The sequence below is a fragment of the Chiloscyllium plagiosum genome, unplaced genomic scaffold (genome assembly GCF_037043375.1).
Source record: "Chiloscyllium plagiosum isolate Xiang-an unplaced genomic scaffold, Cpla_swu_hap1 HiC_scaffold_19, whole genome shotgun sequence".
In the NCBI taxonomy this organism is placed as follows: domain Eukaryota; kingdom Metazoa; phylum Chordata; class Chondrichthyes; order Orectolobiformes; family Hemiscylliidae; genus Chiloscyllium; species Chiloscyllium plagiosum.
The window spans coordinates 36,722,524-36,738,646 of NW_028270157.1; the positions used below are offsets into that span (position 1 = coordinate 36,722,524).

Below are 16,123 nucleotides of genomic sequence, written 5' to 3' on the forward strand. Positions count from 1 at the left end.
GTCCTTATAACGTATTTATAAAAACCCTTTATCCTCTAAGGATTCACTCAATGTCTTCTGTCTATACTTGTCATATGCTTCAGTCTTTTTCTTCAGCAAACCCTCAATTTCTCACCGACCAGCTTTTCCTTGCACCCTAACAGAAATATACTGTCTCTGGACTCTCGTTACTCCATTTTTGAATGCTTCCCATTTTCCAGCAGTACCTTTAGCTACGAACATCTGCCCCTAATCAGCTTTTGAAAGTTCTTGCCAAATACCGTCAAAATTAGCCTTCCTCCATTTTTGAACTTTAACTTTTAGATTTGGTTTATCCTTTTCCATCACTATTTTAAAGCTAATAGAATTATGGTCGCTGGCCCCAAAGTGCTCCCGCACTAACACCTCATTCACCTGATCTGCCTTATTTCTCAAGAGTCAGTCATGCTTTGCACCTTCTCTAACAGGTACATCCACTTATTTTCTTGTACATACTTAAATTCTTCTCCATCTAAACCCTTAACACTATGGTAGTCCCAGTCTATGTTTGGAAAGTTAAGATCCCCTCCCATAACCATCCTATTATTCTTACAGATAACTGACAAATTTGTTTCTTGATTTCCTGCTGGCTATTAGGTGGTCTATAATGCAATCCCAATAAGGTGATCATCTCTTTCTTATTTCTCAGTTCCACCCAAATAACCTTCGGGGATGTATTCCAAGGAATATCCTCCCTAAGTACAGCAGTAATGCATAATGCTAATGCTTATGAAAAATGCCACTCCCCCTCCTTGCTTGGCCCCTTTCTATCCTGCCTTCTATCCTGCATTTGTAAACTGGAACATTAAGCTGCCAGTCCTGACCAACCCTGAGCCACGTTTCATAATTGCAATGATATCCCAGTCCTCGGTTCCTAACCATGCCCTGAGATCATCTGCCTTCCCTGTTCGGCCTCTTGCGTTGAAGTAAATGCACTTTTAATTTATCAGTCCTAAATTGTTTTCTGCTTTGTTCCATCCTGCCTGACTGATTGACTCACTCCCATTCCCGACTGTACCAGTCTCAGATTGATCTCTTTCCTCATTATTTCTCTATTCAGAATGTCATCCTTTTCCCTTCCTATATTGTAGATTCCAATGTGTACAATGACCTCTTGCTGGTCCCTCTCCCCTTTGAGAACTTGCTGCACCCTCTCAGAGACATCCTTGATCCTGGCCAGAGAGAGAACACACCATTTTGGTTTTTTGCTGCTGGTCGCAGAAACGTCTGTCTGTGCCCCTGACGATAGAGTCCCCTATCACAATCGATCGCTTGGAACTCAATGTAACTTCATTACATTACAGCCTGTCTCGATACCAGAAACCTGGCTATTTGTGCTACATTGCCCTGAGAACCCATCATCCCCTACATTTTCCAAAATAGCATACTTATTTGAAATGGGGATAGTCACAGACGAAGAGTTGAAAAATCATTGAATGAACTACAGTAATCAACGTTATCTTTCTAAGACATTAGTACAGGAAATCTAATTAGATCTTTCAACAAAAACATTGCTGAGAACAAAAGTAAGTAACAGTATGTTTTCTGTTGAATTAAATCCATTATAGATCATGGCATGTGAATAAGGTAATTGCACTTTAGATTATAATCATTAGTATTTAGTTTACAAGGAAAAACAGTGCCTTCCATGGCACAATATCTGCCTGTCATTGCACAACTCTGTTACATTTCAGGTACATATAGCTGAGCATGCTTCAGGACATTGGCTTAATCCTAAAAGCACACTTCTGTTACAGGCTGAGTTCCTTGTGTTTTCTGAAGTACTTGTAATTATATCAACTGCAACACTGTTTTGGTGACAATCTTGTCTAAATGGTTGGATTTCCAAGAATCTATTATTCATGAGGTCTTGTGGTGCTGCAGTAGAAGCCCTACCTCTGGGCCAGAAGGTATGGGTTCAGGTCTGATGTGTTCTGGAGGTGTGTTATGTAAGTATTTTATAATGGATAATGTCAACGATTTTATTGCATTTATGCAGGTGTAGTTTTTGCTATCAACAGAAGGAATTCAATAGAATGCTGGATGGACCTTTGTGTCTTCAGTTTAAAGTCTAAAACTTTCTCAGGACTCTAAATGAACATAGTTTTTAAGTCTGATTAAGAGCTATAATATCCTGTATATTGTGAGGTTTGACTTTTACATGAGTAACATTTTTGGAGAGGTTAGAATTTGCCATTGCCTTGCTATTGCAACTGTCACATCAGTCTGTTCCTGCCAACTCTGCTTCCAAAAGGATTCTATTTTAATTTATGAGTAAATACTAACTTACATGGAGACAGACATTAGTTTTGTAAACTAAGTTCATTAAAGTTAACAATTCAACACGAACAAAAGCAATATATACAAATATATGCAATTTCACACAGCATTTTTCACTGTACAAAAAATACAATTCAGCATAGAACAAACTAAATTTATACTAAAATTCATAAAAATCCTCCTCCTTGTCTTCAGTAAGGAATTTGCTTCTTAAATGGCAACATACTGATAAAAAACATCAATACCTTTGACAGTAATGTTATCAACAAGCATATAATTACGGAAATAATTATCGTTTGTGCCATCAAGTGCATTGCCTAACCCACATGACACTGAAAAGATTTGATGTGAACATGTCTGAGATGAGAAGCATTTTTTCCTTATGTGGTCCTCCAGGCTGGAAAATCCGAAACATTCTTCAGTGATATTTTCAAGCCATCTTGATCCATCCAGCCATCCTTATTAGGAGTTGGATGATGACTACCTTTGAGAATTGTTATTTTGGGAGTCTTTTTTCTCTGAATATCATGATTGACCTACACTTCATATCACTGGACAGAGACAATAATACATAAATGAATCTGTTCTTTTCCTGGCCAATTGTCTTCACTAACATTACTTTCTCTTCTGTTCTGATCACCATTTGACTGGCAAAATATCAGAATTTACGAGTCTGCTTTGCAAACAATCTTAACAACCAAATTTGAAGTGGGTTGTTTATCCACTATTCTTTCTTGATACCAAGTTGTTATATTTGAGGGTAGGACTAGTGGGAATGCAATGCATGCCACTGAGGTGTCTGCCATGACATCACATACTTTGACATCAGTAGACATGAGGAACGGAACAAAACTCGACTATTTTATCAAGCAGGTTTGCACAGTACAAGTTTGAGTTCAACAGCAAGCAAGTAATGAAGAAAAACATGTTGGAATTTTTTCGATAAAAGTCGAGTGATTTGTGAGTGAGAGTTTGACTTTAACGCAAGTATGCTCGATAAAAGTTTTACATAGACTGCCATCACCAGAAGACAGATAAATTGTACATCTTCAATTCATAATTAATGGTTGGCTTAAACCAAACTCTATTAATTTCTTTGTCAACTTATGCCAAATAGCCTTTTTTGATAGTCTATGCTCATTTATCTTTCTTTCATTCCAATTGATGAATTACCACAATTACTTACTAGTCTTTTTTGCTGAAGCTGCTCTCTAAGCACTCTGTCTTCAGGTAAAACATCACAGAGAAGGTAGTACTCCACTTGGTTCTCTATCAAAATAACAGTACTTTCAGTTGTCTATTACTTAGAAACAGTTTTTAAGATTTCATTACACCCTGCCATTTTAATTGCTCTATTGTACAAAGAATTTCCAATTTTAAATTTGCAATCTATTTTTTATTTGTGTGAAAATATATAAAAATAATCACAAACTTGCAACAAATCATGCATTAGCAAGTTTTAATAAGCAAAGATAGCCTCTTTCATATACTTTAATTCTGATATTGTTACCTTCAGGACCTTGGGAGTTTGTTCTTATTACAGTACAAAAATCTGTTACTGGTTGCTCAATAAACCTTTTCTTCCAATACAAAATGTACCTAAAACAAACCAAAAATAAAAAAAAAGTCACTATTTCATTGAATACTTACTTTTGTCCTCCCCAAAATTCTTAAAACACTAATTTGGAAAAGAGAAAGTCCTGTGCAGTTGAGCAGACTAATAGGTTAAAAACTGATTAGGCTTAAGGAATGAAAGTCCTTTTGATAATTGTGAAAAACTGCCAATAACCCAAATTAACTAAACTTTGAAGGATACTATTCTCAACTGATTTTGGTTATGTGATAGTATACTGAGAAATACCTAATTATATTTATAATTCAAATCCTGCTCGAATCTGTCTGATTTTCCATTTTAATATTATTTTTGTTCACATTCACTTGATTAAACATGTTTCCTTCATACTGGTTGCATAATAGTGGTTTTAAGTCAAGTGTATTTGCAGTTACAACTCAAGATAGCTAAGCGATGGGATAGAACTGGAGCCTCGCCCGTTTGAGTTCAAAGCCTTTATTTGGAAGAGATACTGATTAGAGCACATGTTGACTGGATTGGACTTGCACAGTTTCAGTCTGCTCAAACTAGGTAAAAAATGATCATATTTTAAGGTTTATATTAATGATGAAGCAAACCAAGCAACAATCTTAAGTCAAACTTCAAAGCTGAAAGAAGGAGGAATGGGACTGTGGGAGATATAGCAGTTTGGATCAGTAATTGGCTTGCTGAAAGAAGCCGGAGGGTGGTGGTTGATGGGAAACGTTCATCCTCGAGTCCAGTTACCAGTGGTGAACCGGAAGGGTCGTTGGGTCCACTGCTGTTTGTCATTTTTATAAATGACCTGGATGAGGGCATAGAAGGGTGGGTTAGCAAATTTGCAGACGACACCAAGGTCGATGGAGTTGTGGATAGTGACGAAGGATGTAGTAGGTTACAGAGAGACATAGATGAGCTGCAGAGCTGGGCTGAGAGGTGGCAAATGGAGTTTAATGCAGACAAGTGTGAGGTGATTCACTTTGGTCGGAATAACCGGAATGCAAAGTACTGGGCTAATGGTAAGATTCTTGGTAGTGTAGATGGGCAGAGAGATCTCGGTGTCCAGGTACACAGATCCTTGAAAGTTGCCACCCAGGTTGACGGGGTTGTTAAGGCGGCACACAGTACTTTTGCTTTCATTAACAGAGGGATCGAGTTCCGGAACCATGAGATTATGCTACAGCTGTACAAAACTCTAGTGCAACCGCACTTGGAGTATTGTGTACAGTTCTGGTCACCGCATTATAAGAAGGATGTGGAAGCTTTGGAAAGGGTGCACAGGAGATTTACTAGGATGTTGCCTGGTATGGAGGAAAGGTCTTACAAGGAAAGGCTGAGGGACTGGAGGCTGTTTTCGTTAGAGAGAAGGTTGAGAAGTGACTTAACAGATACATACAAGATAATCAGAGGGTAAGATAGGGTGGACAGGGAGAGCCTTTTTCCAAGAATGGTGACGGCGAGCACAAGGGGGCATAGCTTTAAATTGAGGGGTAATAGATATAGGACAGATGTCAGAGGTAGTTTCTTTACTCAGAGTACCTTTGCCTGCAACGGTAGTAGATTTGCCAACTTTAAGTACATTTAATGTTGTCATTGGACAAGCATATGGACATACATGGAATAGTGTAGGTTAGATGGGCTTCAGATTGGTATGACAGGTCAGTGCAACATCGAGGGCCGAAGGGCCTGTACTGCACTGTAATGTAATGTTCTATGCTTAAGGTTAACTTCTGTAGGATGCGACTTTCTTGCACACAGTGCCTGGGAATTGGTTGAACACTCAGCTCCGAGAAACAATTCTAGGACTTTAGCTGTTCTTCTCGCCCTACACAGAGCCAGCAAACCTTCTCCATCTTTCCTGTTTCTCAGGACTTCTAATGTTGGACTGCCTGAAGACAGCTAACAGCAGTGCATTTTTGGTGTGAACCTCTGCTGTGCTTTTTCTTAAAAAAAAAGACGCTTTCTGTAAAGCACATAATGACTGGTGACAACTACTTGCTTTGTTGTGGATCCCTGCTGTGGCTGTTTCTAACAGCGCCTGGTTTGGAGAATTAAACAAAAAAAAAAAAAATCCAAAGTACTATGATGCTGGCATATCAGAAATAAAAACAGAAACTCTGGAGAAACTCAGCAGGTCTGGTAGTATCTGTGTGAGGGGAAGAAAAGCAAAATTAATATTTTGGGTCTAGTGCACATTTTTCTGAGCAATCCTGAAGAGTCACTGGATAAAAATGTTAATTCTGCTATCTCTCCAGAGATGCTGCTAGAACTGATAAGTTTTCCCAGCATTTCTACTTTCATTTCTGATTTGGACAGCTTCTGTTTTGTCTGGTTCAGTTGAAAGAAAGCCTGCTGTGAACAAACTGCACAGCTGATCTGTCTCATGTTTTGAAGAGAAAATCCTCTTGTTGTCTACAGGGAGGACACTTTTTGGTATTTTGAAAAAATAACTTGTAAGAAAGAAATCTCAAGTTTGGAGTTCTTGAACAACCTGTGCATGCAAGATTTTAAACACATACATGAATGATTAGTGACTTGACCACATGTACAAGAATGCTCAAGCAATACAGACTTCAGAACATGCTACACTGTCTTTTTGCTTTCACAAATAGCCATTGGTGAAAGTATGTTTTTTTGTTCCAGAAAGCCAATCTACGCAGAGATTTTTTTCTCTTTTCCTGAAGAGTCGATGCTTGCACGTTTATTTTGGAGATATTCAGAGAGATAATCATTTAAGGTTGTATAATATGGATTGTACATTCACAGAATAATTTTGGTTTTGATAATAAAACAATCATTGGTTGACAGACCTTATTTTAAAACCCGATGTTGAGGAGATACTTCATTGGTCTTCTTGATAAACAGAAAAACTGTTTTTATTTTACATTGTGACCTATAGAGTAGTGGCACTAGAACGACAGTGCAATGCCTCAAACCACAGTTGTAAAAATGTAACGGCACTTCTGGCAATTCCTGTAAGCCTCATATTTGTGTTAGTTCAGATTTTATGGATAATAATAGGGACAAAATTACAGGAACCTGGAGAAGTGAGAGTTAATTAAAATGGATTTTTAAAATCCTACATGGATTTTTAAAAAGCAGAATGTGCTTAAATAATCAAACTTGATTTTTTTTTGTTGAAGGAACAGCAAAGTTGTTACAGACCCAGTGTGAGGACCACTGCTTTGTAGATATGACTAGGATATTGGAATAGAGAGTATAATTTCAAAATATGCAATGATACCATATCCTAGGTGCAGCAAACAGAACAATACCAATTGACAGTAACAGGACATTGAGGAATGCAGAGTGCATCAACATGTAGCAGATGGAATTTTATAGAGAAGTGTGATGTGTGCCATTTTGGAAGGAGAATAGAGAGGCAATGAGACTTAATGGCATAGTTATAAAGAACATATGGAGCAGAGGAACTAGTTTTAAGAGATCAAGGTTTTTTTTTAAACAAAATAAACAATGCTAAATTCAATGTAATCCAACAAAACTGAGGGTTTAGGGCAATGATGAAAAGTAATAAGTGCTGCAAACACTCAGCAGTTCAGCGATCAAGAACAGGATTTTCCATTTAAAATAACGAAGGTCAATAGTTTCCAAGTAAATCAGAACAATTTCAAGAGTGTACACACATGGTGTGAATATGGAATGAGCTGCCAGAGGAAGTTGTACAATTACAACATTCAAAAGACATTTGGACAGATACATGAAGCAGAAAGGTTTAAGGGATATAGACTAAACTCAGGCAACTGGGACTAGCTTCGTTTGGAAAACCTGATCGAAACAGACAAGTTGGACAGAAGGATCTGGTTCTGTATTGTGAGACTCTTTGGCTCTGCATAGTTGAATGCAGACTCTGGAAGCTGTGGTCCAAAATATACTGCTCCTCGCCCAGTTAGGGTTACTTGAACCTCAATGATGTACTCAGCATCGACATCATAAGAGTATAAAATGGAATGGCACTTACCAAATACAACAGATAAAAGTTAGAATTGGTGTACTCAGGTGTAAGTGAATTCTTAACATTGCAATCAGTAATATTTAGTGTCAAACAATTTCCATAGCATTTATGGAATCTGATTGCTCGAGAGTTTAATTAGTTTGACACTAAAGTAATTATTTTTCTTATTCTTCTTCTCTCTTATTTCTATCATTAATCCTCCTTTTCCATCCTAATATTTAAAAATTTTTTGTACACAATTATAATTTAATTTATAGTTACAATTTTTAATTCATACTTTTGGATTTAAACTCTGCACGTTGAATAAGGATTATTCAGTCTAATTGGTTGCCAAGACCTCTTTTGCACAGCTCACAAGAGCTACTGATACCCTGTAGAAGGACAAGACACATGATTATACAGTCTTAGCTCAAAAATCTGGAGGATTAGGGAAGATATTCCCAGAAATACATCCACAGAGTTATTTGGGAGGAACTGAGAAATAAGAAAGGGATGATCACCTTAATGGGATTGTATTATAGACTCCTTAATAGTCAGCTGGAAATTGAGAAACAAATTTGTGAGGAGTTATCTCAGTTATCTCTTGGAATAATAGGGTGGTTATGGTAGGGGATTTTAACTTTCCAAACATAGACTGGGACTACCATAGCGTTAAGGGTTTAGGTGGAGAGGAATTTGTTAAGGAGTGTACAAAAAAAATTTCTGAGTCAGTATGTGGATGTACCAACTAGAGCAGATGCAAAACTAAGGTGACTGAGGTGTCAGTGTGGGAGTACTTTGGGGCCAGCGACCATAAGTCTTTTAGTTTTAAAATAGTGTTGGAAAGGGATAGACTGGATCTAACAGTTGAAGTTTGAAAGTGGAGGAAGGCCAATTTTGACGGTATTAGGCAAGAACTTTCAAAAGCTGATTGGGTGCAGATGTTCGCAAGTAAAAGGGCGGCTGGAAAACGGGAAGCCTTCAGAAACGAGATAACAAGAGTCCAGAGATAGTACATTCCTGTTAGGGTAAAAGGAAAAGCTGGTAGGTGTAGGGAATGCCAGATGACTAGAGAAATTGAGGGTTTGGTTAAGAAAAAGAAGGAAGCCTGTGTCAGATATAGACAGGAGTGATCGAGAGAATACTTCGAAAGGCAGTATGAGTATCCTTAAGAGGGAAATCAGGAGGGCAAAAAGGGGACATGACATAGGGTGAAGGAGAATCCAAAGGGTTTTTATAAATGCATTAAGTACAAAAGGGTAACTAGGGAGAGAATAGGGCCCCTCAAAGATCAGCAAGGCAGCCTTTGTATGGAGCCGCAGGAGATGGGGGAAGATACTAAATGAGTAGTTTGCGTCAGTGTTCACTGTTCTTTAAATTCAGCAGGATTCAATTCCTGATCAATTTCAAGGACCCCGTACCAACAACCAGCAGAACAAACATGGTATACAAAATACCATGCAAGGACTGCAACAAGCATTACATTGGACAGACTGGCAGGAAACTGTCTATGGGCATAATGAGCACGAACTTGCCACCAAACGACATGACCAATTATCATTAATGTTCATACACCAGATGAAGAGGGACACCAGTTTGAATGGGAAAATACATCCATCCTGGGACAGGCTAAACAAAGGGAATTCCTCGAGGCATGGGATTCAAACCTGCACTCCATTAACAGACGTATCAATTTGGACCCCGTTTACCAACCTCTCAGAAAAAGAATCGGAAGTGATATCACCCACCACAACAGACCAAGACGCACAAATATCAAGTGGGACAGAACACCAGTGCTTCATCCGAAGCTCAATGACAACGTTACCTAGTGTGGGGACGAAATGCAAGAACAAATCTACCAGCTCAGCGAGCAAACTTACAACCCTATGTCAATAGATATGATAGGTCAATAATTTAAAAACAATTTGTACAAACAATGGAAATGTGATGGTTGAATATTCCTGCGCGGAGGATCAAATCCTACACATTATGACTGAAACCAAAGTGCATCTTCTCTTGGACTCAAGCTATCTCAGGCTTAAGGTACGATCATGGGAAACTCATCAAAACAATAAAACTTTATTTAAGACCAGCACTTAATTCTTTTGTGTTCATTATTTTTGTTACATATTTCATTATCTGCATGCCAAGGGTTAAAACTTGAGAGTACATTCTAAATCGATCTTGAAAGTAACTTTTATTGTGATGATTTTGTCTTGAATATTTTTTCAGCTATCATAAGAATTATGCTAACCAACCAACAAGATGTTCATTAGGGAGAAACACCACAGTTCAAATGAACCAGTATACTGAATTAAAACAAAACGTCTTCATTTGGATTCAGGTAGTGTATTAGCCCAGCAGGAAGTCAAAATCAATAAACGTGACTTTTTGAAATAAGCACAGTGTTATACATGGTTTAACATATCCAAAAATATGGAACAGTTTTGAGTCATCGAGGCTGTTGTTTGCAAGTAGATTTCACAATATCATGACTTAAACTCTCAAATATGTGGCTAAGGGACAATGCAGTGTGGTTTTTATATATAAAAAAATGTTTTTTAAAAAACTAAATTAATTCTAGCATAAGGTAGCTGACCAATGTAGGACTAGCACCTTCTCGGTTTCTAACTGTCGGTGCATAATTAAATGTTATTATACGCCTCCACTCCTATTTTCTACATTTTGAATGTTAAATGGCACATAACATTCTGCACCACCTTGTGGTGAAACTATTTAGAAAAATTCTCAGCTTAATCATTTTCATTTCTAAAACATTTGTAAAACTGGTTATTCCACTGAGAATACGTCAGGTCAGAGACATAGAAATGTACAGCACGGAAACAGACCCTTCAGTCCAACTTGTCCATGCCGACCAGATATCCTAACCGTGTCTAGTCCCATTTACCAGCACTTGGCCCATTTTCCTCTAAACCCTTCCTATTCATGTACCCATTCAGATGCCTTTTTTAGATTAGATTAGATTACATTACAGTGTGGAAACAGGCCCTTCGGCCCAACAAGTCCACACCGACCCGCCGAAGCGCAATCCACCCATACCCCTACATTTACCCCTTGCCTAACACTACGGGCAATTTAGTATGGCCAATTCGCCTGACCTGCACATCTTTGGACTGTGGGAGGAAACCGGAGCACCCGGAGGAAACCCACGCAGACACGGGGAGAACGTGCAAACTCCACACATGCTGTAATTTTGAATGCTGTAATTTCTTAACTTTTTTTATTAGAAGGAATCTGCACAATTATTACATTTTTAAAGCATAGTTTCTAATTTAAAATGGCACGAAAATGCCAGATATGAAAAAATAATTTAAAAATTAATGACTGCAATGAGTACATCTGATTGCTTGAATTTCAGAAAAATTATGAATACATTGAAATACCAAGAAATTGTTCCAGATACCTTTGTTCAGATTTATGCATATTTATTTTACAATTTTCTTGAAATATTGGGCAAGGACAACGATGGAATCAGGAACAGTTTCTGATAGCTACAAGAATGTTATTCCAGAATTTTGGGTGGATACTTATTCAAAGATTCAACTGCTTGAACTGGGGATCCAATAACTTAACCCTGCAGTCGCCTAGTCATAACACCCCGACTTCTACGTTAGTCATAGCTAAAGATGCTTCTCCCTTTCAGGTCACGCAAACTGATTGGCCCACTCACTCCTCCTAGACCATCTTGAAAGCAAAAGGTAAGCCATACATTTTTTAAAAATTCTTCCATCAACTGGATTTGACTTTCCTTCACTTCAATATTGCCTACAACAAAAGCAAGAAGCTCAATCAATCTTTCATCACTGGGATTGAAACTACTAGAACTGCTTCTCCTTTCCCACCACAATCTATCCCACCTAAATTCTTTCCTTGCATCATTCTCTAGTTTTACTTCTATCTGTTTTCATACTTCCACTCTGCTCCTGCGATGTATGTCACATTCAAAACACATTCTGCTAAACTGCTGACAATCAATTTCCCTTACCGCCTATCCCACTTCCACACCTCGTCCTTTGCCCTGCTTCCCCTGTGCCATTCCAGCTAACATTGCAGGTTGATCCTTTTCCTCAGCATCTGCTTTCTGACCCTTAAAAAATCATTGTCACCACCGTATTCTTCCATGTAAAATATCCTTTGGCTTTGCTCATCTTTCTCATGCTCAGATATCTCCCCAGTCAAGCTTCCTCCCATTTCACCTTACCGAAATGACCCAACTCATGTCACACTTGACATGCTTTGTAAAGTTGGTGCACTATCCTTGTGAACCTCGCTGGACACTTTGGCATAGCTGAGCATACCCTGTCAAGTGCTGTCCTTTAATGATCAGCTCAGGCATTCTCACTTACTTCAATCAGTAATGGGTTTTCTCCCTGTCCCCACTTAACTATCTTTAAAGTTCTCATGATTGATATTTGGCTTCATCTACATATTGGTCACTGACATTTCTACAAGTACGACTCCAAGTGCATTTTATAACATTAAACTCTCGCTCCAGTATCTTTTTCAATACCTACATTGCTTCACCTGTCCAATCTAGTCCCCATCACAAACTCTAGATCTTTATCACCAATTCCATCCCTTTCTCTGGCCATAACCTCAGGTTGAAACAGATTGTTTGCAACCTCAGTATCCTAAGCTCCTGACTCTATCTTACAAAGATCACAGTTTTTCCATCTTCAAGTTCCCATCACATATCACTTCTGTGCATGCTGATCTACATTTGAGGCAAAAGGAGTGCCAGCTAACGTGAACTTCTCAACCAGATGTTCAGATTCCTCCATAGCTATGATCCCAAGCCTATGTTTGTAAGCTTTGCCACCCTGATAAGCAAAACACCTCACCCCAGAATTCTGCATTCCTTTAACTCTAGTCTCCTGTGCATCCACTCCTCTTTTCGCTCGATTCTACAGTCATAACTTCAGTCATCTTCGTCCAGAATTGCTTCCTTAACATCACTGCTTTGCCATCTCCACCTCCCACAAATAGTTATTGAAACAAAACAGGGATCTAAACCATCCTACAGCACAACAAATAATGAATAGATATATACTGGAGGCAGGAAGGAGGAAATCTGACAAATGAAAAGTCTTCCAATTTTGCTTCCAATAGTAGGTCAGTGATTGCGACAGACATATTATGCAATAGTTTAAAATATTTGACAGGATTTGAACTGCAGTGTTTATCCTTCTACACAAAAGATCCAAGAAGCTGGATACCAAAATACTCTAACTTACAACTTATTTTGCAAACATTTTGCTTTAGTTTCAATTATAAATAACAGATGAAAACATGAGCATGCAGTACATTACTGTTATTGTACCAACTTCTGGATAACACTAATATATGATTAAATTGTGCATATGCACCATTGCACTAATCCTGCACAACTGTGGTGAGCAGTTTTGTAACTTTTTTCATGTACATAAATGGAGGCTGAAGGGGAACTTTTCAGGGGAAAGCTATAGCGGCCAGGTCTCTGGCACTGAGCCTGGCTCAGTGGCTCAGAAGGAAAGGGGGGAGAATAACAGAGCAATAATGATAAGAGATTCAATGGTTAGAAGAACAGACAGGAAATTCTGTGGTCATGAATGAGGCTCCTGGATGGTATGTTGCCTCCTAGGTGCCAGGGTCAGGGATGTCTCAGACTGAGCCTGCAGGATTCTTAAGGGGCAGGTGAGCAGCCAGAAATTGTGGTACAAATCAGTACCAATGAAATAAGTAAGGAAAGAGATGAGGACCTGAAAAGAGAATGTAGGGAGTTAGGTTAGAAGCCAAAAGGCAGGACAAGCAGAGAAGTGATCTCAGGATTGCTACCGGTGCCACAAGCTAGTGAGGCTTGGAACAGAGAGCGAGTGCAGCTGAACACCTGGCTGCAGAGCTGGTGTAGGAGGGTGGGCTTCAGATATGTGGATCATTGGGATATCTTCTGGGGAAAATGGGACCTGTACAAGGAGGATGGGTTGCACCTGAACTGGATGGTACCAATATCCTGGGTGGGAAGTTTGCGAGAGCTCTTTGGGAGGGTTTAAATTAGTTTTGCAGGAGCATTCAAACTAGTTTGAACCAGAGCGATGGATCAGAGGTAACTGGTGAAGAGACAAATACCAGGTGCAGAGAATCGGAGAGGAAGGATAGACAATTGATAGGGCAAAGTTGCAGTCAGTGTGATGGGTTGAAGTGTGTCTATTTTAACACAACAAATGTCAGGAATAAGGGTGATTAACTTAGAGCATGGATCAGTACTTGGAGCTATGCTGTTGTGGCCAATACTTGGATATCACAGAAACAGGAATGGTTGTTGGATGTTCCAGGGTTGAGATGTTTTAAAGGAATAGGGATGGAGGTAAAAGGTGGGGGAGTTGGATTGCTAATCAGGGATAGTATAACAGCTGCAGAAAGGGAGGTCATTGAGGAGGCTTTGTCTATGGATGGAAGTTAGGAGCAGGAAAGGACCAGTTATTTTATTGGGAATTTTCTATAGACCACCCAATAGCAACAGAGACACAGAGGAGCAGATTGAGAGGAGGATCTTGGAAAGGTGCAGAGTTGTCGTCATGAGTGATTTCAACTTCCCTAATATTGATTGGAACCTTCTCAGTGCAAATAGTTTGGATGGAGCTGATTTTGACAGGTGTGTCCAGGAAGGATTGGTGATTCAGGTCAGGTGTCAGATGTCTCAGTGGGACAGCATTTCAGTGATGGTGGTTACAACTTCCTGACCTTTAATATAGTCAAGCACAGGGACAGAAGCAGATGGTATAGGAAAATATTCAACTGGGGAGGGGGAATTACGATGCTATTAGGCAGGAACTGTGGAGTGTAAATGGGGAGCAGATATTCTCAGGGAAATGCGTGAGAGAAATGTGGAGGCTGTTTCAGGAACACTTGCTGCGAGTGCTGGATAGATTTGTCCCACTGAGGCAAGGAAGGGATAGGAGGGTGAAGGAACCTTGGATGACAAGAGATGTGGAACAACTAGTCAAGAGGAAGAAGGAAGCTTACTCAAGGTTGATGAAGCAAGAATCAGACAGGGTTCTCAAGGGTTACAAGATAGCCAGGAAGAAATGGACCTAGGAGAGCGAGAAGGGGGCATGAAAAAACCTTGGGGGCGAGGATTAAGAAAAACCTCAAGGCGTGCTACATTTATGTGAGGAACAAGAGGATGGCCAGAGTGAGGGTTGGGCCAATCAGGGATGGTGGAGGGAACTTGTGCCTGGAGTTGGAGGAGGTAGGGGAGGTCCTTAATGAATACTTTGCTTCAGTATTCAAGAGTGAGAGAGCCCTTGTCATTTGTGAGGACAGCATGAAACAGGCTGATATGCTCAAACAGGTTGATGTTAAGAAGGAGGATGTGCTGGAAATTTTGAAAAACATGATGATAGATAAGTCCCCTGGAATACAGGGGATATACCCAAGGTTTCTATGGGAAGCAAGGGAAGACATTGCCGCACCTTTAGCGATGATCTTTGCACCCTCACTGTCCGTAGAAGTATGAGATGAATGGAGGGTGGCAAGTGTTATTCCCTTGTTCAATAAAGGGATTAGGGATAACCCTGGGAATGATAGACCGGTCAGTCTTACATCAGTGGTAGGCAAATTATTGGAGAGGATGCAGAGAGTCAGGATTTATGATTATTTGGAAAAGCATAACCTGATTAGAGATAGTCAGCATGGCTTATTGAATTCTTTGAAGATGTGACACAACACATTGATTAAGGTAAAGTGGTGGATGCGGTATACGTGGAGTTTAGCAAGGTGTTTGATAAGATTCCCCATGGTAGGCTCATTCAGAAAGTAAGAAGGCATGGGTTACAGGGAAATCTGGCTGTTTGGATACAAAATTGACTAGCCCATAGAAGACAGAGGGTGGTAGTAGATGGAAAATATTCAGTTGGGTGCTCCGTGATGAGTTGTGTTTCACAGGGATCTGTTCTGGGACCTCTTTGTGATTTTTATAAGTGACTTGATGAGGAAGTGGAAGGGTGGGTTAGTAAGTTTGCCAATGACACGAAAGTTGGTGGAGTTGTAGATCGTGTGGAGGGCTGTTGCAGGTTGCGATGGGACATTGACAAGCTGCAAAGCTGGGCTGAGAAGTGGCAGACAGAGTTCAACCTGGGAAAGTGTGAAGTGATTCATTTTGGAAGGTCAAATTTGAATATAGATTATAGGGTTAAAGGCAGGACTCTTGGCAGTGTGCAGGATCAGAGGTATCTTGGGTCCATGTCCATAGATTCCACAAAGTTGCCACCCAAGTTGTTAGG

The 16,123-nt window shown here is 39.5% G+C and overlaps 1 protein-coding gene and 1 long non-coding RNA gene across 2 annotated transcripts in view; one reads left to right on the forward strand and one right to left on the reverse strand.

Moving 5' to 3' along the window:
- LOC148146757 (uncharacterized) overlaps nucleotides 1–11,560 on the forward strand; it is a 41,656-nt gene extending 30,096 nt beyond the window's left edge. The window contains exon 3 of the long non-coding RNA XR_015760438.1: nucleotides 11,506–11,560. This is a non-coding gene — a long non-coding RNA (uncharacterized LOC148146757). The remainder of the gene's footprint in view (nucleotides 1–11,505) is intronic.
- znf277 (zinc finger protein 277) overlaps nucleotides 1–16,123 on the reverse strand; it is a 74,921-nt gene that overhangs the window by 51,585 nt on the left and 7,213 nt on the right. The window contains exons 3-4 of the mRNA XM_043709521.2: nucleotides 3,809–3,897; nucleotides 3,485–3,567 (exon numbers count right to left, since the gene is read on the reverse strand). Coding sequence (XP_043565456.2) covers nucleotides 3,485–3,567; nucleotides 3,809–3,897 — 172 coding nt within the window. The remainder of the gene's footprint in view (nucleotides 1–3,484; nucleotides 3,568–3,808; nucleotides 3,898–16,123) is intronic.